General features: G+C 41.3%; 2 protein-coding genes and 1 long non-coding RNA gene across 4 annotated transcripts in view; 2 read left to right on the top strand and 1 right to left on the bottom strand.

Annotated features, from left to right (window-relative positions):
- Nucleotides 1-215: 215 nt before the first annotated feature.
- Nucleotides 216-4337, top strand: cd79a (CD79a molecule, immunoglobulin-associated alpha). Its single transcript, XM_034123933.1, has 5 exons — nucleotides 216-367; nucleotides 803-1135; nucleotides 1681-1796; nucleotides 2249-2311; nucleotides 2487-4337. Exons 1-5 carry the CDS (start codon nucleotides 328-330, stop codon nucleotides 2622-2624), a joined length of 690 nt encoding a protein of 229 aa, XP_033979824.1. The 5' UTR covers nucleotides 216-327; the 3' UTR covers nucleotides 2625-4337.
- Nucleotides 2533-7906, bottom strand: LOC117477264. Its single transcript, XR_004555326.1, has 3 exons — nucleotides 7009-7906; nucleotides 6735-6846; nucleotides 2533-2620 (listed from the first exon to the last, which is right to left on the bottom strand). It is a non-coding gene; the product is annotated as an uncharacterized LOC117477264 (long non-coding RNA).
- The window catches only part of lipeb (lipase, hormone-sensitive b), a 32735-nt gene continuing 17734 nt past the window's right edge, over nucleotides 4569-19569 (top strand). Inside the window, exons 1-5 of one of the 2 annotated variants that reach the window (XM_034123931.1) lie at nucleotides 4569-4695; nucleotides 14736-14977; nucleotides 16337-16621; nucleotides 17939-18029; nucleotides 18942-19087. In XM_034123931.1, coding sequence (XP_033979822.1) covers nucleotides 4608-4695; nucleotides 14736-14977; nucleotides 16337-16621; nucleotides 17939-18029; nucleotides 18942-19087 — 852 coding nt within the window. In that variant the 5' untranslated portion in view covers nucleotides 4569-4607. Of the gene's footprint in view, nucleotides 4696-9686; nucleotides 9983-14735; nucleotides 14978-16336; nucleotides 16622-17938; nucleotides 18030-18941; nucleotides 19088-19569 lie in introns of those variants that run through there. The other variant, XM_034123932.1, reaches the window with a different exon arrangement.

The following is a 19569-nucleotide window of genomic DNA, read 5'->3' as shown; positions in this document are numbered from 1 at the left end:
TAGCAGTTAAAACAGGACCGGTCAAATTTGACCGTGAACACCAAAGTAAGGGGGTGGGGGGAAACGAAGACAATAGGAGGGTTAAGGGAAATCTTGGTTCTTCATGAAGAAAGTAACATACAATCTATTTTTGAAAGCATGCAGAGATAACTTTTATGCAAATGTGGGACAGTCCAAATTCATTCAAGCATAAATCCTGACAGAGAGAAAAACAAGACACAAGCTGTGCAGACAATATCAGCGGAGACTGGGATCAGTGTTTAAAGAACTCTCTCTAAAGTATTTCAGTACGTTTTGTTATCTTTGGATCACACATTACTTAATACGATGGGGATAATAACACTCTTTCTCCTCTGCAGTTTTGTAGGTAAGTTGAATAAAGTTATTTTAAAATACAATATTAATTAAAATACTCTTTTTAAAGTTGTTACCAGTGTTTATTTTATTTATAATTATATAAATGCAATGATCCTTTGGGTCTTGTGGAAAATAGACATTCCTGTAAACTAAAGCTACTATAATGATATAAAACTATATATAAACCTTTTTTTACATTTAGCTTGTGTGAGTCATGCTTCACTGAACCACATCTCCTGTCAAAGCAGATGGCTGTTGCATGTTTGCTCTGTTAGCTTAAATACATTGTACATTTAATGCTCATTTTTTGATTTTTGTCAAGTTTAAAAACCATGTAATATGTTTTTGATATATGCAATCATAATGGAATAATTAAACAGATGTTGGGTTTAAACCAAACCCACAAATGCATCAAACAACACAATACTATTTGCTTCTTCAACAGTGGGTAATGCTCAGAGTAAGGTGACTTTAGATCCGGACCAGCCCTATTTGAGGAAGCAAGTCTCTCACAGAGCTGTACTGGAGTGCTGCTTCTCCGGGGAGAAGTCAGTGAATGTCACATGGGTCAAGCAAACCACCAACAAAACCATACACACTGTGCCACCAGAACGAGTATCAGAACAAGTGACTAAACGAGACACACCGGGCCATAGCAAATTCTGCGGCACCCTGACCTTGGATCCCCTCCATCTGAGTGACTCTGGGCTGTACTCCTGTCATCTCAGCGGCAACGATGGGGCCGTCCTGTCACACGGCACCTACCTGCAGATCTACAGTGAGTTCATGTGTGTGGGTAGAGCAAGTTCTAAGCACTGCTAACAACCTCATAAACTGTACATCCTGTTAACGTGAGTGTATCCAAAAGCAGTGTGAGTGGAGGAATCCTTGCATATCGCAGCTTGGTTAATCTTTACATCTTTAGGAGGGTCTCGTTACAGACTCACTTTATATAGCACACAGATCAGATCAAGTTGTCTTTCAAGCTAATGTGCATACTAGAGGCATTTGTCACACTGAAAGCCCTCAACATCTCATTAAACACACACAACCATTATATTCTTCTTTGAAATATGCACATTTATAAATAAAAAATACTCTCACATAACAAACCAACAATTCTTTATGCATTTATTTTATATATAAGACTGTTTTCTTTAAGTACAGTTATAGCAACCCAGCTCCTAATACATCTCCTTACTTAGTGTTAAGTGATAATCTGATTATTTGAAACACTCTTGCTTTCAAATGTGCACTCCCACTTGCTATAAAGACATGTAAGTACTTGTTTGTTTCACCTTTGAACCCTGTGTGTTGACCCAGAGCCGATGGAGAAGTCAATAAATCTGAGTGAGAGCACCAAAAACAAGATCCTGACAGCCGAGGGAGTCTTACTGCTACTGTGTGTGCTTTTGCCCTCGATCTCCCTTCTCTTCAAGGTAGGAGAAGATAACTTTAAAAGGACTCTCACTCTTGTGCCAAAGATTGCTAAAAAAAGTTACAAATAAAAAGTCATTCTAACACGAATTCCTATTATAGAATAACATTTGGAGTAAGATTCATTCAGTCAAATATGTAAACTAGAAAAGAAAAGTGATATTGTGCATGACATTAAATAGGTCAGAAGGTTACTTTTATATAGCCGACTGCATATATCCATACACTTATCTCTCAACTACCCATGACTCACAGCGTTTACGTTGAAGCAATGATACATTTCCAAGATGTCTCAATAATGGTATGTCATACAGTTCAACATACCGGAAATGAATGTAATCTGTAAAACTGTTCCTACACACCTATAAATTTCTTAAATGGATTAATAGTTTTTTTACTCCAGTGGACGTTGCACAATTTCACACATTTACCAACTTCTGGTTTCCCCTCACAGTCAAAGACGCTAAATGAACGGGAGAAGAATAAAATGACGAGGGAAGAGGAAAACATATATCAGGTAAGTGAATCAGATCACCGTTAAGTCGCTTGTGAGAAATACATGTGCTAGTCACATTGCTGAAAGCAGCAACAAAGACATGAGTGTACATGTACTCTTTTCCCAATCAATTTGCCATGAATGTGATGCATTTATGTTTGCGTTTGTACTTAATATCCGTTTTCCCATACGCCAGGGGCTAAATCTGGACGAATGCTGGTCCACATATGATCAGATTGAACGTCCCCAGACACATGGCCAGTACCAGGATGTGGGCAACATAAAGGGGGAAGAGGAGGAGGAGGAGGAGGAGATCCAGCTGGAAAAACCCTGAAGGAAATTGGAAAGATAAAGAAAGGGAGAGTGTTGAGTCTATTTTAAGTGCTGACGTACAACTCTGTGATATCTTAATATCATCTTCATTCCTTACCACACGCATTTGGTTTTGTACAGAGCGTGCAGTTACAGTTTTAGCATCTGATAACATATCTTTTAAGCAGCTTGTTTATTTGAGATTGAACAGATTTTTGAACTGGAAACAGCAGCAGTTGATTTAACAGTCTCACCAATGGCACCACTCAGTCAATGTTGGCCAGGATTATAGAAATATGAAAGTCAGATGTTCAACATGATTGTAAAGATATCTATTTTCTACAAATGCTACTAATAGCAATATAAATGTGTCTTCCACTCCTTCATTTATCAAACATTGTATTCCAATCAGACGCGCCGGATTCATTTTAAAAGTGGGGGGGCCAAAAAAGTGCGTGTGTATGGCCCAATCCCAAACCACGCCCTACACCCTACCCCTACACACTCCCCCTTTCACACAAGGAAACATATCACCTTGTGTGACTCCAAATTCCCCTAATCCTCGTCTCATCTGTTAAGACTTGTTTTTTTAACTCAATTCCTTGTATGTCACTCGGGTTGATGTTTTGGCACTTCCTTAACTGTGAAACAGATGATTTATTTGGATCGGTTAGTATCAGTTGAAGTAATTAAATCTCTATTTTCTTGTATGTTGAAGTGGCTGAAACCAGAAACCTCCCAGACACCGACAGATACTCTTCACCCTTTTGCATTTCTTTACAAAAGGTCAAGCAGTAATATCAGCTAATGCATTTTAGCTCAACGAGGAGCCTCTAGCGATGAACCAGGAATCCTCCTCTGAGGAGTTGGTGCCGCTGAAGAAGCAGCGGACACGCATTTCAGACAAACCCAACTATTCTCTTCATCTGTGGAGTATCATGAAGAACTGTATCGGCAAAGAGCTGTCCAAAATCCCAATGCCTGTGAGTTTTTTTAAGAGGTTACTCCAGATCAGATGTCAGCGGCATCAACTCCTCAGAGGGGGATTCCTGGTTCATCGCTAGAGGCTCCTCGTTGAGCTAAAATGCAGAAAATAGGTCAATAACAAGCGTAAAAGTGTGTGGAAATAAGCGCTTATAAAAGTGATTTACAAGCTTTTTATTAAACATCTGTCTGATCTGATTTATTATGACTGTAGCACAATCAAAGCTTTAATATTTGGAAATGTACCACCCCTAGTTCACTATGTTTTACCTTATAAACAGCGAACCATTCTTTTAACAGTCAACCCAGAGGTCACAGTGAAACCTACCGATTGATCATCAGGACACATTTCACTGTTCAAACCGATGATATCACTGGTTGACCTTCTGTAAAGAAATGCAAAAGGGGGAAGAGTATCTGTCAGTGTCTGGGAGGTTTCTGGTTTCAGCCACTACAAGGAAATAGAGATTTAATTACTTCAACTGATAGTAACCGATTCAAATAAATCAAATGTTTCACAGTTAAGGAAGTGCCAAGACATCAACCCGAGTGACATACAAGGAACTGAGTTAAAAAGGTGATATGTTTCCTTGTGAGACTGGGTTTGTTGATCAAGACTGCATATTCGTTCATTTTAAAACAATATAACATATTTCTTGCATTTTATTGAATGGCTTTATGATGTGTGACAATGTATTTGCTTCTTGCATTTCTTTAAGTGCTTAGAAAATAAAGTTGTGATAAAACCAAATGCTCTTGATATACAAAGTATTCTTTGAATTGTCTTCATAATACATACATACTTCATCTGTTTCTAATCTGTTCTCCACATGAATGGATTACTTTTACTTTGCAAAGTAAAAGGGGCGGGCACTAGTTGATTTTTGAGTGTCGTGATTGGCTACTGCATACTGACGCAGCCTTCTATTGGCTCTATTTTTGGAGTGGGCGGGACCTAGGCTCTCGCAGGCAGGTATGTAGGAGAGATGAGAGAGGCGGTGCGTAAACAGAGTAGGCGAAGATGGCGTCGAGCAAGAAGAGTGGTGGGAGTAGCAGATTGGAGAAAAGTGTGAATGGAAGACGCTCGTCCAAATTTAAAGGTCCAGTGGGTGAGTTTTATCGTCACACTGGACGCTTCATTAACCTCTGTTCCCTTTTTTGACCCTCCGAAACTCTCACCCCCCGCTAGTTTCTGTTAGCATTTAGCTGGCCTCCGATAGCCGAATTGAACAGCTAGGATTTAAGCCGCTGGGTCTGTCAGCTGCTTAGGTCCTGTGATTGTTTTACGAGCTTAAACCGAGGAGACACTGATAAGATCTAATTAATTCTGGCTGTTTGTTTACAGAAGCTTTGCTAAAAGAAGTCACCGGTTGACGTCCTTCTCTGGCGTCCCCATAGTGACAAGCATCCTCCGGTCATAGCAACGTGTACCTTAGAAATAACTGTGACGTCATTGCTGTTGTAGAAGTACAAATATGTGGCTCCAGGCTGTGTTTTATAGTCACATGTTCACGTTATGTGCCCCTTAGTTTGAGCCGTTGACACTGACCACCTGATCAGGTACCAGTCATAAACAGAGGTGAGGGGTGCAGTGTATGCAGGGGTGGGAGAAGTACTCAGATCTTGCACAAGTAAAAGTAGAAGTACCAGAGAGTAGAAGTACTCTGGTACAAATATAATTCCTGCATTCAAAATCTTACTGAACTAAAAGTATTGGCATCATTTTGGCCCATTTCTGAATGATACGGATTATATGTTTTGATTATAATTATTGATGATGTTTATCATAGCTTGTAAGGGTGGAACTATTTTTTATTATTTTATTTACTGCTGGGTAGTTTGTGAATTTAATCCAGTAACTAAAGTATTATTTAAGCGTTGATTTTGGTTTATATCATTAATCCATATCTGCAAAGTAATTTAAGGTATTAAATAAGGGTAGTGTAGTAAAAGTACACTAGTTACCTCTGAATTGTAGTGGTGTGAAAGTGCAAAGTTGCAGGAAATGGAGATACTCAGTGAAGTACCTCACAATTATGCTTAAGTAGAGTACTTGGGTTAATGTACTTAGTTACTTTACACTACTGAGTGTATGTACATTCACCTCCTGTTATAAGGAAGTACTGCGTAATGAATCGATTTTGCGTTCTGATTGGGTCAGTTCAGGTTGTGTGACATAATGGAAACACATGGTTACGAACAGAAAAAGATTGGCTGATTTACAGGATGCTGCTTGCCCGAAGGCACTGTGGATCTGCTGTTATGACTAAACAAACTGCCTCTGTTGCCCTGCTCTCCTGTTAACTAGGCCACTGTCTTAACGTAACTAAAACAATCCAGCCATTCACAAACCACCACCACTTCAAAAAGGCTTCCTTAGCTTTGGAAGTGTCGTTGCCTTTAACACAATAACATATTATTATGCCTGCCTATTTTTGAATGGTACGTTTAGCCTCACGCCTCAATAATGGGATTAAAAGAGTTTACCTAACCTTACTTTTTTTATCAGACTCAAAGATCAGATGTGTAACTTTCTTTTACTTTAATACATTGTGTTAAGAGTACTGAAGGGAAGCCCTATGCGTCCCGTTTGGAGGGGGAGTGGAAGCTCATTGTTGCTCGTTTCCTGTTGTTCACTTTGGCCCTGTGTGTTTGAAGGTGCTCTGTCTGGGAGAAGGGTCAATGGCTTCCTAAACACGACACCACAGAGCCCCTGCTGTTGGCACTTCCTCTTGCCCGTGGACCGCTCAAAGCGTTCTATTTTTAAAGCCTGCTTCCTATAGACCAAATATTTCAGTATCATATACCTGTGCAAGTTAGAAAAAACACTGACCAGGTTTCCTTTACTCTTAGAAGAAATTGACATAAAAGTTGAACAGTTTGCGTTTTAACTTTAACAATGACCGGTGTAAACTTACAACCCATTTGGACTCTTTCGAGTTGCAATGATAAATGAGCTCATTGTGCTGTGACAGTGTTTTCCAACCCTACAGCCACTGGGTTTTCATATCCTTTCACTTACATGGACCCCAACCTAACATTTCCCACATGTCTTGAATGTGTCTGCTCAGGCTTGATAAAGAGAAACACAAGAGGGCCATGAGTTAGAAACGGCCTAGACGAGATCAACACAGTAAATCATACTGACATTTAGAAGTAGCTGAAATGTAGTGTGTTTCCACTTCATGGTACGGGTCTCTGCCGCTTGGCTCCCTCTTTTCTTGGTTTTCCACTAGGGGTAGTATCCGGGCGAGCAGAGCCTATACCAAAATGTGACATAAAAACACTGCAGTCCACCCATTGGTCAGAAAGAATGATCCCCTGTGTGTCATGGTACACCCTGCTCAATTTCCATCAGCAAACTAGCACCAATTTGAGATTTTAACCTAATGGCAGGAGGCCAAACCACTCCGAACACTTACCCTTGAGTACATGCAGTGTCCTCTGTTCGGTTGTCCATCCGAGGATTCATACAGTCTCCCTTTTTTACACCGAAGTTTTCAAGCTGTATCACGACGGCAACCAGCTGATCACCCCACCTACACTGAGTCAGGACTCTCGCGTGTCAAACAAGAACAACTGGTTGTTTGCATTTCTCATTGCTGAAGTTCCACGTTTGGCAGCAGTTGCAAAACAGAAGTATACTAATATATGCATTGGACAGTAGTAAGAGGAACTAAAGAGAGATGATATGAAAAGCTATTAGTGTTACCATCTAAGTTTCAGGATTTATCGGAAAATATGTTCCAAAGCATTGTTAACATTTAAAAAAGCTTTCTCGACAGGACTGTGAAACTGTCAACTATATATTTCAATGACGGGAAATGTGAAAATACAATTATACCCCATTTGACAAGTTCGATTGTATACCTGCATCAAAGTATACATAAAGACAATCATTTAATACAGAGTACAAGCTCTTTACAGATGTGCAGATTGTTTCACGATAAAAGTGAGAAAACAGCCCAAAATGCCAAGTTGAATCCTAAGAAATTCCTTCATGGTCCTCCACACCAAGACCAGTGTTGTTCTGAGGGTCACGGCCTAACTTTTGACCAACTTCACGTTACCACCACTGTACCATCCTTGAAAAACGCAATTTCTTGAGCTTTGACAATTTGAAGTCTTTTAAAAGTATGTGCTTTTTTAACCGTCCTGTTACATTCAGGGTCAAATTGACCCGTTTGAAAATCTACGAAAAATACTTTCAAGTATTTTTTTTGTATGAAACTTCTTCTCCTTACCTTAATTAGTGCAATAAACAAGTAAAATTAAAATGGTTCATGTCATGCATTTGGAACCCCCCCCACATGTCTATATCACAGAGATGGTATTCGGGTCAATCTGACCTGGCAGTGCAAGTGGAGGCTAAAAGGGGTCAGAAAAACACACACACACACACACAGTGTGTTTTTCTGACCCCTTTTAGCCTCCACTTGCACTGCCGGGTCAGATTGACCCGAATACCATCTCTGTGATATAGACATGTGGGGGGGGGGTTCCAAATGCATGACATGAACCATTTTAATTTTACTTGTTTATTGCACTAATTAAGGTAAGGAGAAGAAGTTTCATACAAAAAAAATACTTGAAAGTATTTTTCGTAGATTTTCAAACTTTCAAACGGGTCAATTTGACCCTGAATGTAACAGGAGGGTTAATAAATGTTTACATGGACTGCCCCCCCCCCCCCCCTCCCTTAGGGGAATTCATCCACAAGAAAACACGCTGCACTAGGTCAGAAACCAGAGGAGACTGTGAAGTCCACCGTAGACGGACAACTTTTGGACAAAATGTCCTCTCCATTAAAGGCAGCTCATTGTGGAATAGCCTCCCTACTGAGATACGGGATTGTCCCTCTCTCAATAGTTTTAAAGGTCAACTCAAAGAATGGTTGAGAAACAAACAGACGTGTAATCACCGCTAAATGCACTTTAACACAGGGGTATCTCCTCTGGCCCTTTATATGTCGTAGCTGCTATATTGTACTGCCATGTGGTAAATACTTGTGTATGCTGCTCTTGCTCTTTCTGCATATCATGTATTTTGTTTTTGCTATGTTTGTAAAATGTAATTTTTCTTAAATGTTTCATGTGAGGGACTGCGGATGGAAATTAGCTTAAAGCTAAATCTGGCACTGTTACGCTTGATACATTTGAATGTTTTAAGTGTTCATTACTGTGCATTGTCCCTACCAAATAAACGATTAAATAAATAATAAAATAAATAACTGCCTCATACTTCAAACGAGCAACAATAGCAGCCACATTCTGTTCACAGCTGGTTGTAAGAGCAACACGTGGGACTTTGGTGTCGGTGACGTGTCCCTGTGTTCCTGGGTGTGTTTGTGTATGGGTAAGGGGTCATGTCTCAGTTCTCTGAGATAGGGGGCTTTTATCTGTGATTTCATCCAAGAATTCCAAACTAAAGGTCATGTTTTCCCTCTTGACTGAACTCCCTAAAATACATTGTATCCCTCTATTTCCGTTGTGTACTAGATGTCCTTGTTCTGCATTGTTAAACATTAGTGTTTCTTTACTCCTAGTACTGCACATGTATGGTGCTTCATAAACATTGCTCAACAGACAAAGTCTAACTTGGTGAATAGCGAGTAATATGATGAGCAATCATTTGATGAACACAATTGTTCTTATTGAGTTATTGTTTAATGCTAGGCTCTATGTTTTCCATACGATTAGATTATATTCAAGTTTATTGTCATTGCACAGAGTAAAAGTAGTAGTAAAAGTAAGACAATGAAATGCAGCATTAAACCAGAAGTGCAAAAGTAAAGACATCTCTCCTTTATTTGTTTATTGTCATTTGTACAGAATAAATGAAGGAATTCATAGACATTGTGTCCTCTAACCTTCAAAGTCCAACATTATTTTAATGAAATCGATTTACTGTTGCCATTTTGTTTTACTGCTATTTGTTTGGAATGAAGCAGAGCCACAATTCAAAAATGTGTTATCAATTTTATAATCTTAGGTTGTGTTCCTGCCACTGTCTCTCTGTACATGATCTGCCAACTAGGTTAAAGGTCACAGGGCGTTGCAAGATGAACATCCAATAGGAAGAAAGCCCACTGTCACAAGGACAGAGTTATCTGGGAAGGGGCTGTCTGTGGCTTTTAAAAGAACCATGTGAGGGACAAGCACACAGGAAAGAAAATGACAACTCATTGCCTCTGAGTAGAGTTGGTTATGACAGTCTGACAAACGGAGGCTGACAGGAGAAGAGCCACATCTGATCGTGAAGATGAGGCAGTGACAGGCGTACAGAGGAAGAACAATCAGACAAAAACTACCTTCCTCTCTTCCCTTCTTACCATGCTGTCATTGCTTTCATGGATGAGAGGAGACAGCAAAGGACAGAGCCTTGAACTCAAAGCTGGTAAACACTTTCACTTTTGTCTCTTCCAGCTTTTACGGCAGTTGCTCCATACCATCATTTAAATGCCAGCATCAGCCTGTGGGTACTTCTTGGCACAGCATGCGGGCCCTGCAGGACTCATTATATATCTTTACGTGTCGCTGGTGTTGGTTGTAGTGCATGACTTATTAATGCCTGCTCTCATCCATCTTTAATGTGGAGGGACAAGGAGCAGCTTAATGGCTGCAGAGGGATTACAGTGACCACTTGTGTCAGTACCACAGGAAGGATGGTGCTGAAACACAGTGCTCCATACTGACAGTTATATGTAGGTAGTTGGAACAATTGCTGATGCACAAAAGACGATACGGACAGCAGGTGAGATGTGTTTTTGTGTCGTGGCAGCTTTATTGTTTTGAATATAATCTTATGTCAAAGTCTTCACTGTTGAACTCTCTCCGAGGAAGCTCTCTATTAAATTGTAGTGGTTCATATAACTCGTATCATTTTGATATACTCCCTGCAGTTGGTCATCGTAATGTGGCTTCATTATCATTAAGCAACTTTCAGAGGAGCTTATGCTGATCCAGGGGTTCATAAAGTTCACTCCTTGCTCACTCTGTCAACATAAGGCCTATTAGCTTTCCCATCTGAGAGTCGTACCCCCTGCTCTAATTAGGAATGTAATTTTAATGTTGGCTGCTCGCCCATGGACTGCTATAGCGGGTCCTGCAGCAAAGTGTTTGGGTGGCTGCCGCTTGACCAAAGGCACTCATTGTGTCCCTTTAAGCCACATAAGGCTGATGCTGTTCATGCAGTCGGCTCAATGTGTATTTATAGAAGTTCTTTGTTCCTCTTGGTGTTTTATTCTGATGACATTAGTAGATTTCTTTGCACGTATAGTAACTGTTTCCTGTGTTGAGAACATTCAGCGCCAGTGCGTAATCCACTGAGTCTTAGAGAAATCTTGATATTGAGCAACAAGCCCAGGACTGTATAAGTGTGTGATTGTCGTTAGCTTCTGAATTACTTTGACAATGACGCATGAAAAGTACTGTAGACTTCCTTCATCGATCCTCCATGATTCATATGTGTTGTTAAAGATTGCGTAATATCTGTGAAACTCATATTTTGTTCCTCCCTATTCCTTTCTTAACACTTCTGTAACCTTTGAAACTCTAGTAAAGATAACATCCACCCATAAATGTAGTTACAAATAGTTATTCAGGCCTCTATGGGTGCATTTCACTTGCGTCGTTTCCCTGCGACTAGTCCCTCCCACCAGGGACTAGTCCCTCCCACCAGGGAAGCATGGAGAGACGCAAGGAAACCACGAGAAGCAGGGAACTGAGTTTTAAAGAGCAATGGGACGTGGTTTCCTTCGGAGCGTCACGTGAAGCGACGTCCGTTTGTGATGACGCCGCACAGTTGATCGTCTGACAGCAGCCAGATCAGTGCATGCGCTGCATCGTCCAATCAGTGAGCGATACACAGTAAGGGGGCGGGGCGAGTGTATGAGGATTTCACCGGAGGATGGTCTGGTAGTTCCTCGATTATCGTTCCTCGATTATCGCTCCTCCGTTATCGCTCCTCGATCCTCGATCCTCGGTCCTCCGGCACAAATAAGGCCACTGGGACGCTACTCAAGATGGCGCAGACAAATCAACTTCCGGTGATACCGAGCCCGAGGAGCGAGGAAATGAAAAATAAGAGAAGTGAAATGCACCCTATAGCTCAGGGGTTTGATGGGCTTTATCTACCAATCAGAGGGTCAGGGGTTCAATCCCACCCCCTGCAGTCAACTTGTTGAAATGTACTATGGCAAGATACCTTACCCCAAATAGTTTGGAACACTCTCTATAATGTGGAGACATATGAAGACAGTTCAATATAAAACAAGAAGAAAGCTTTGACCTTTTTTTACTGGCATAAGGACATTTGCTAATTAGCTCTGGATTCCATTACATGTCCTTTGGATAAACACAAAATAAAAATGATCTGAGCCCCCAATGATTCAAAGAAAGACAATGTAACTACACATCACAAATCAAATCTTGTCTTGTGATGTTTAGAGTTAGTTTGGGGCGCTATATTTCTAGCTTTTAAAATGAAGGGATGGCTTTGAAGCAGTAATGCGCTCACTATGGATAATTACTTCATACACCACTATTGAACATCTTAACTACTGTATACGTCCAAGTTTATAACTAGCACAATGTCAATTCTGTTTCTGTGATGAGTTTTCCTCTAAGTCATGGGATGAGCTTACTGGACGTGTTTTCTTCGCATGATCGAATCGATGTGAAATTAGGCCTTGAGCTGCTTTTATTAAGCTTTACCAGAATACATAGAACTTGATGAAAAATGTATCCCCGCTAAAGTGCTGCTCTGTGCAGTCCGCTCATTTGGTTCTGCTGATTTGTTTCAGTTTGTTTCAATACCCCAGGGCCAATAAGTGTCTCCTACATTCAATGGTACATTAAGCGTGCTCTAGATGGCTACATTACACACACAAATACACACGGGGGGTTTCCTGTTTGTAGGTAATTATAACTATTTGGCCTGTGATATAAATGGAAACGGGTTACTTGAATACAGATATTTGAATATGCGAAAGAACTGCATGTTTCTGTGTTTTCATTCATTTCTGGAATGTGAGGCCCAGCTCTGTAACTTGTGGGGTTAAAGTCGGGTGTGTCCAGATGATGAGGCATGTTTTCCTGCAGAGTGGAAGAAACAGGCAGCGCTCCTCTCACTCAGGTTTTGTAAATGTATAAAAATAATCCAAGCCAGTAGCTGAGTGCTAAATGCAAAAGCGAACAGTGTTCCAAGTTTTCCAACTTCAAATTTGTTTTGAATAAATCTTTGTGATATGATTCACTTATCCCTTGCTTACATTTGAAATGTAACCAATGAGAAACGTGCCAAAAAAGGGCGTCTGGCGTGTGGAGTGAGAAGCACAGAAAAGTCAGTCACGGTGATTTCTCATGCAATGCTCGTGTGTGTGCAGGAAGTCGTCTGGCTGATGAATGTTTCTCTCCAGATGTCAGGGAGTTGTGATTCCTCTGAACAAACTGAAATTGCCTCTCCCATTACTCTTTCTGAATGGCATGGAATAGCAGAATAATTGCGCGATAAGGGCTCCCATTATTTCTTTGACCCTCGAACCAATATTTCACTTTCGTAGAATCTTTGTACTATTTCCACTCCACATCCCAAGATGCTGCTTTGTTGATCTGTACAAATCATTGTGCTGTTTTGATTTTATATTTCTTTGTAATGCTTTATCTAAGTTAAAGTTTTAATAGCAGAAGTTTGAAGAGAGGTGTTTGCTATTATCAAGGACACCTGCTGTCATTTGGGATGTTTATTAGAGTTATACATTCATTTGATTTAATCATTTAACTGAACTGATCGTTATTTTCTATGATCACTCGATACATGTGCGTCAGTCTTGCCAGATAATTAGGTACTGTAACACCCATTCTTAAAAAAACGAATATTCTCTTTCCCCTTGTTCGCTTCTCCCCTAAAATTCCCACTTTCTCATCTATTAAGAAAGCACTGCTGTCTCTGTCTCTTTGAGTTGTAATCTCTGTGTGTCCAGCAGCTCGTCTTCCCCCTGTCTCTCAGCGTGCCGTCACCCTATACAGTAAATACCAGCTTGTTCTCTGGCTCATGTGTTGTGGAAACAGAGGTCTCCGGTGACTTGACAGCAGATCTCAGTCCATCAGGGACACGGCACCAGATCCTTGTTATGCTGCAATAGGGCAGGGGTATTGGCACACTTGATGAACACACTCCACTGTGTGTTTTCAGCTGTACACACTTCCCTTTGGGACTCTTATGTGTGTATGTGTTTTTATTCAGTGTATGACTAATCTGTGTTTGTTCTCATCAGCATGACGTCAGCGGAGGGCCTCTCCTCCTGCTTCATGCATGTCTGCACAGATCTTGGTGGATTTTGGCTGCTTAGCCCAGCATTACATCGTTTAATTTCAAGGCTTGCTTAACACGTTTTAATCAATGAGCTTTTGTACGCCAGGCTATTGGGGATTAGTTAATAGAAGTAAGAGAACATTAGGATATATCCAATGATATCCTACCTTTTTACAGTGTCTACATGATAATGGAGAGCGGGGGTGTGGTGCAGAATAAGCGTCAGGGTGCTACTTGGTATGCTTGCAAGACCAGCTGACAGTCGAGTTTAACAACTACAGGAAAAAAGATCTTTAATTTAACAAATGCATAGGGGTCAGCAAGGTGGAATATTTGATAGTGAGATCAGAGATTGTTATGGGATACAAGCCCCTGTGTCAGTAATCTGCTAAGTGAACACTTTCCCACCAGAATACATAAAGAAACACTTTAAAGTCCTTGAAATGATTACTATGCATATGCACCCATCGTTACATTAGTGCGCCGCAATTAATCAAAGTTTGATCAAAATTGCAAAAGGGACTGGATATTAGTGCAATATCAAAATCACAGTAAACACAATAATTGGTAAAATATGTGAAAATATAATTCCTGAATTTTGTATATTTTTAGGAATTATATTATACAGACTTATTATAAAATCTTAGAAAAAACACAGCATGATCATTTTAATATATTTTTCATTGATAATGTTTCAAAAATGATAATTCCCTCCAACTTCGCGAGTCATGTGGCAATCGTTATACCATTCAAAATAATCTGCAATTTACAAATGTTAAAAAGTATTTATTTTAGTTTTCACCCTTTGACTTTTTCTCTCTGTCCCTGTTCTTAGTGATGGACACCAAAGCAGTGTTTGCGGCGCTGCACAGCGTCTGCGATGAGAACGCAGAGTTCTTCTCCGGAGGATCCAAAGGGTCGCAGGGCGATGCGGCGCGGCGCCTGGTGGACACCATGAAGCTCATCAAGGACCACGCTCGCGGTCTGGAGCCCATTATCTCCGGCTTCACTCAAGTTTACCATCACTTTGACTTTGACCCACACATACCCGCCAATGGCTATCGCTCACTGGTCAAGGTAAGCAGTGGGATGTTTTGTGTGCTTAAGTCTTGGATCTGTGTTTTTACATCTCCACAAAGTGCAGCTGTGAGAATAATAAGCCCCCCTGCCGCAATACATCCTTATCAATATTCTCTCCACACTGTGGGAAACTGCTTGATATCGCTTTGTTTCAAGGTGAGCCCATTTGTTTTACAGATTGATTTTATGTTGAAAATCAGGTTAGATAAATTCCTCCAGCTGCAGAATATCTACCCCCTACTGTACCCCACTGTACTTCATCTTCTACATTTATCGACGAAACATCATGACCTTCGGTGGCTGCAGCCCACCACATTGAATGAGTCTACCAGAGCAGCAAATGAATGCTGCTCTGTGTTCTTACCTCTTGGTTTCCACATATATATATAATCCTACTCATTCCCAAAGTGCTACTCAGACTAATGTGCAAGACCCTTTTTAAAGCTTCAAGCCTTTCACATGTTTGCTTTCAGGCTACCATACATAGTTTATTTTCCTTCAAGCTTAACTCCCAGAAACCTAATTACAATTTCAGCAAACCCAGAAGACATGGCTCTTTAATGATTGCACAACTTAAAGAACTATGATTTGCTTTGTTGAAAAGCAAAAACGACATGGGTCGATTTCTTAGTATAGGAATATTAACCTTGACTTCATCATTCTTTATTTAAAGTGGACCTATCATGCTATATTTTAATAATATAGTGTAGGACCATACCTATATAAGGCATATTTATACTTTTTTTTTTTCAAAATACCAAACAGATCATGCATTTTAGCCATGCCTCATTTCGCTCAGTTTACATTTTTTAGCTCTGTTTTTGCAAGGGCAGATTCTGTGAGAACAGCACCACCTACAGGCCTGGCATATGTACTACAGCGTCTCCAGCGCGTTCGAACGGCAATGTCCGTGGCTGTCTCCTCCTGATTGGTGGAGTTGGCCCAATAGCCGTAGCGCCACCGTCCTGACGTCAGGACAGTGTTCAAATCTGGATCCGTTTTTATCAGATCCGTTGCAGCCCCTTTTTTAGAGATTTGGGTATGGAGGAAAATAGAGAGGGTTGTGTTTTCTGACACTTGGTGAGTTCCCTGGAACACCGGGGACACATATTCATGTATAAAAGACGTACAAAAGTGCATTTTGCATGATAGGTCCTCTTTAAAGAAGCCTACATATATCATTTCACTGTAAAAATGCCATCCTTTTATTAATCAATGACATCATTTACATAGTTTTCTTATGGTTTAACTTAATGGACATTGCTATGCTGATTTATTTTGGCATAAGGAAAGTGTAGCATCTTGGGGTAAGACTTTCTCCTTAATTTTAATGTGACAATCCTCATCATTTTCTAGGTTGTGCGCTGCTGCCTTCTCCACATCATCCAGAAAGGGCGCTACATCACCGCCAACCGCCGCAGCATCTTCTTTCGAGTGGCACACAACGCGGGGGAGATGGAGGCGTACTGCAACGCTCTGTGCCAGCTGCGCGCCCTGCTCTACCTGGCTCAGCGCATGCTGCACGACAACAGCCACGGAAACCTCTTTTTCCAGGATGAGAGCGGCATCAGTGAGACCTTTGTCCGTGAATACTCATCCATGCACTTGGGCTGCTTCTATGGCCGTTGCCTTGGCTTCCAGGTGAGAAAGGCCGCATGGTGCAGGGACAAAGCTGGTGGCAAGAGTGACGAATGGGGAGGCTTAGAAGTAGCAGTGCCTCAGGCTTGATGAACTAGAATTGGCTTTTATGTGAAGAAAAGTAGGACACTGGAAGAAAGAGAGGCAGGAAGTACTTTAATGTTCACAAAGTAGGAACTGCAGGTAATTCACTTTTAGAAGGATATATATTATGAAGACAACAATAAAAAAGGAGCTGACAACAATAGAGGTAAAACGTCATGAAAAAACACTTCCATCTCACCAATTCTGGCTTAAAGGTGGGGTAGGTAAGTTTGAGAAACCGGCTCGAGATCGCTAGAATTTGAAAATACACAACCGGAGAAAATCTGCCACTTCCTTATAGAGCCCCTCCTCCAACACACACGAACGCGCACATGACCAATGAGGGCACGAGATAAGTTTGTGCACAGATGGAAGGCTGACAGGCAGGTAGGCCATCCAGTTATTTTAGCCGGGCCGGCTCAGATGATTGGTCGTGCTTTTTACAGTACTACAGCTTCCACAGATGATATTTTTTTATGGATTTTTTGTCAAAGCACTTTAGATATTCATTGCTATCGGGATGTTAAGAGCATTCCATGGAATATAACAAAAAGTGTATCTCGAGCCGGTTTCTCAAACTTACCTACCCCACCTTTAACACATACAGACAAGCACCTGAATGCACCATCTACAGCTCTGGCAAATATACTCTTATGTTACTGCCCTTGTTAGGTTATGTAGCTAGCAATTTCTTTTAAATAATATGAGAGAATCAAGCTCCCAAGTCTCCCATTGCCTGTCAATCAAAATGATATTCTGTCTGGAAAAAGAACAAACCTGTGGATGTGTGATTTATTTAAAAGAAAATGCCAGGGGCGGTATTATATCCAGACTAAAGTGAATTGACCCTGATAAGAGAGCTGTCAGAACTGTAATTTGTAAAGCCAGGGAAAAAAATTGCAGATCTACAAATGACTCCTACTGCCTAAACCTGCAGTTAAACTAAAGTGAGTGAATCATTTAAGAGGGACAGAGGGAAGGCTCTTCATCACAAGAGTCTCTGTTCTCTGTTGATCCTAAAGACAGAGGCTAAGCCCTCAGCAAAAAGAGGTCAAAGTCAAACAAAAGTGGAAAAAAATGATGAAACCTCCCTCTGCATCAATTTATAATGTCTAAAACTCATCTGATATCCCGTCATCTCTGCTCAAATGAAAGCAGTTTTAAGTGTAGTGTACATCTGAAATAGATCATGTCATATAATTAATAATCTGTCTCTGTTTTTATCCATCCCTCCAGTTCAGCCCAGCCATCCGGCCGTGTCTCCAGACCATCGCTATCGGCCTCGTGGCCTTTGGAGAAAACTACAAACGCCATCAGTCAGGAATAGGTCAGCATCAAGTCGTCTGCAGATGTCCCCTCCCATCGCCCCAGTCACTATATTCTCATTCCTCCATCGTACTCGTCCACACGCCTCTTCCACATTGCTCCATGGCCCCTGACTGCGTTTCCTTTATGATGTTGTGTGCTTGGATTGTAGATGCTCTTTCATCCTCTTGAACCTCGAGGCCGAGCTGGGGTGCTTCTTCTATATTTCAGAATGTTTTGAACGTGCACACAGTTATGTACAGAGATAGAAGTACATGGAGATATTTTAACTGCAAACACACGTAAATATTTAACATTCAAAAAGGTCTCTTTGTGTTTTGTGCTGCACCACAGTGGAGGCAGGAGGTATTGCACCATATGGTGAGTTTGCTGGAACCCCCCCCCCCCCCCCCCCCCCCCACCCCACCCCACCCCACCCCACCCCACCCCACCCCTTCATGATAGTCCTCTGTAGTAACAAAGACTATGTGAAGAAGTTGTTTCTATCCTAGAGCTCTTACTCTGCAGTAGCTGTCCTGTGTCTGTAGTTTAATTAAAGAGTGGTACAGTTTGAAAGTGCTATTCCTTTCCTTTAGTGCCCATCCTTAGTGTCTTCAGAGAATTGGATTGCAATGCCATATAAGTTAGTTTTGTGAAGTTGTTTGATGTGTGCTTTCACCAGTCACCTTTAATGTTCCTTCTTTCCTGCCTTACTTTCTCCTGTTTCTGTCTTTGTTAAATTCGTTTCATCCTCATTATTCTGCGCTTTTGTCTGCAAACACTTCCATTCTCACTCCCTCGTCCGGCATCCACATCCTTCTTTTATTTCCATTTACTTTGAACTCTAAACCCCTTTCTTCTCTTGCATTACCCCGTCTCCTTTCTGTTATTGTTATCCCCTCCTCATTGTGCGTCCTCTTCCTCCCGTCCTCAGGTGTAGCAGCCAGCTCTTTATTCACCTCAGGGAAGTACGCCATCGACCCAGAGCTGAGAGGGGCGGAGTTTGAACGCATCACCCAGAACCTGGACGTCCATTTCTGGAAGAGCTTCTGGAACATTACGGAGACCGAAGTCCTGTCGGTGAGTGGACTGATAATGCTTCTTTTCACACACACACACACACACACACACACACACACACACACACACACACACACACACACACACACACACACACACACACACACACACTTACTTCCTGGAGACTTATCCTAACCTTAACCAACACATGCCTATGCCTAACCAAGTCTTCACCCTAAAATGAATGATTCCCCTCATAGGGACCTCCAATATGTCCCCATAAGGGAGGCGAGTCCCCACACGTGACTGTGTAAACATATGTAGGTCCCCACAATGATAGTAATGCTAGGACACACACACACACACACACACACACACACACACTCCTTAGACATCTGTAATCTACCCATGCGAGTCCCTAACCCATGCACACAGAAAAGCGCATTGCCCTGTTTTTTTATTTAATAACTGTCTCAGGAATATTTGACTTTCCTCCAGTAGAAGTACCCTTCCATCGTTATGCATTTGGCGTATAGGCTGTT

This window comes from Trematomus bernacchii, unplaced genomic scaffold (genome assembly GCF_902827165.1).
Source record: "Trematomus bernacchii unplaced genomic scaffold, fTreBer1.1, whole genome shotgun sequence".
Classification (NCBI taxonomy): Eukaryota; Metazoa; Chordata; class Actinopteri; order Perciformes; family Nototheniidae; genus Trematomus; species Trematomus bernacchii.
This window is presented reverse-complemented; position numbering and strand designations above follow the sequence as displayed.

Excerpts from the sequence above, each read along its gene's own strand:
- cd79a (XM_034123933.1), top strand. The coding sequence starts at position 328 with ATGGGGATAATAACACTCTTTCTCCTCTGCAGTTTTGTAG. Across the intron at positions 1,136-1,680 it reads CACCTACCTGCAGATCTACA|AGCCGATGGAGAAGTCAATA; the intron begins GTGAGTTCATGT and ends GTGTTGACCCAG. Across the intron at positions 2,312-2,486 it reads AAGAGGAAAACATATATCAG|GGGCTAAATCTGGACGAATG; the intron begins GTAAGTGAATCA and ends CCCATACGCCAG.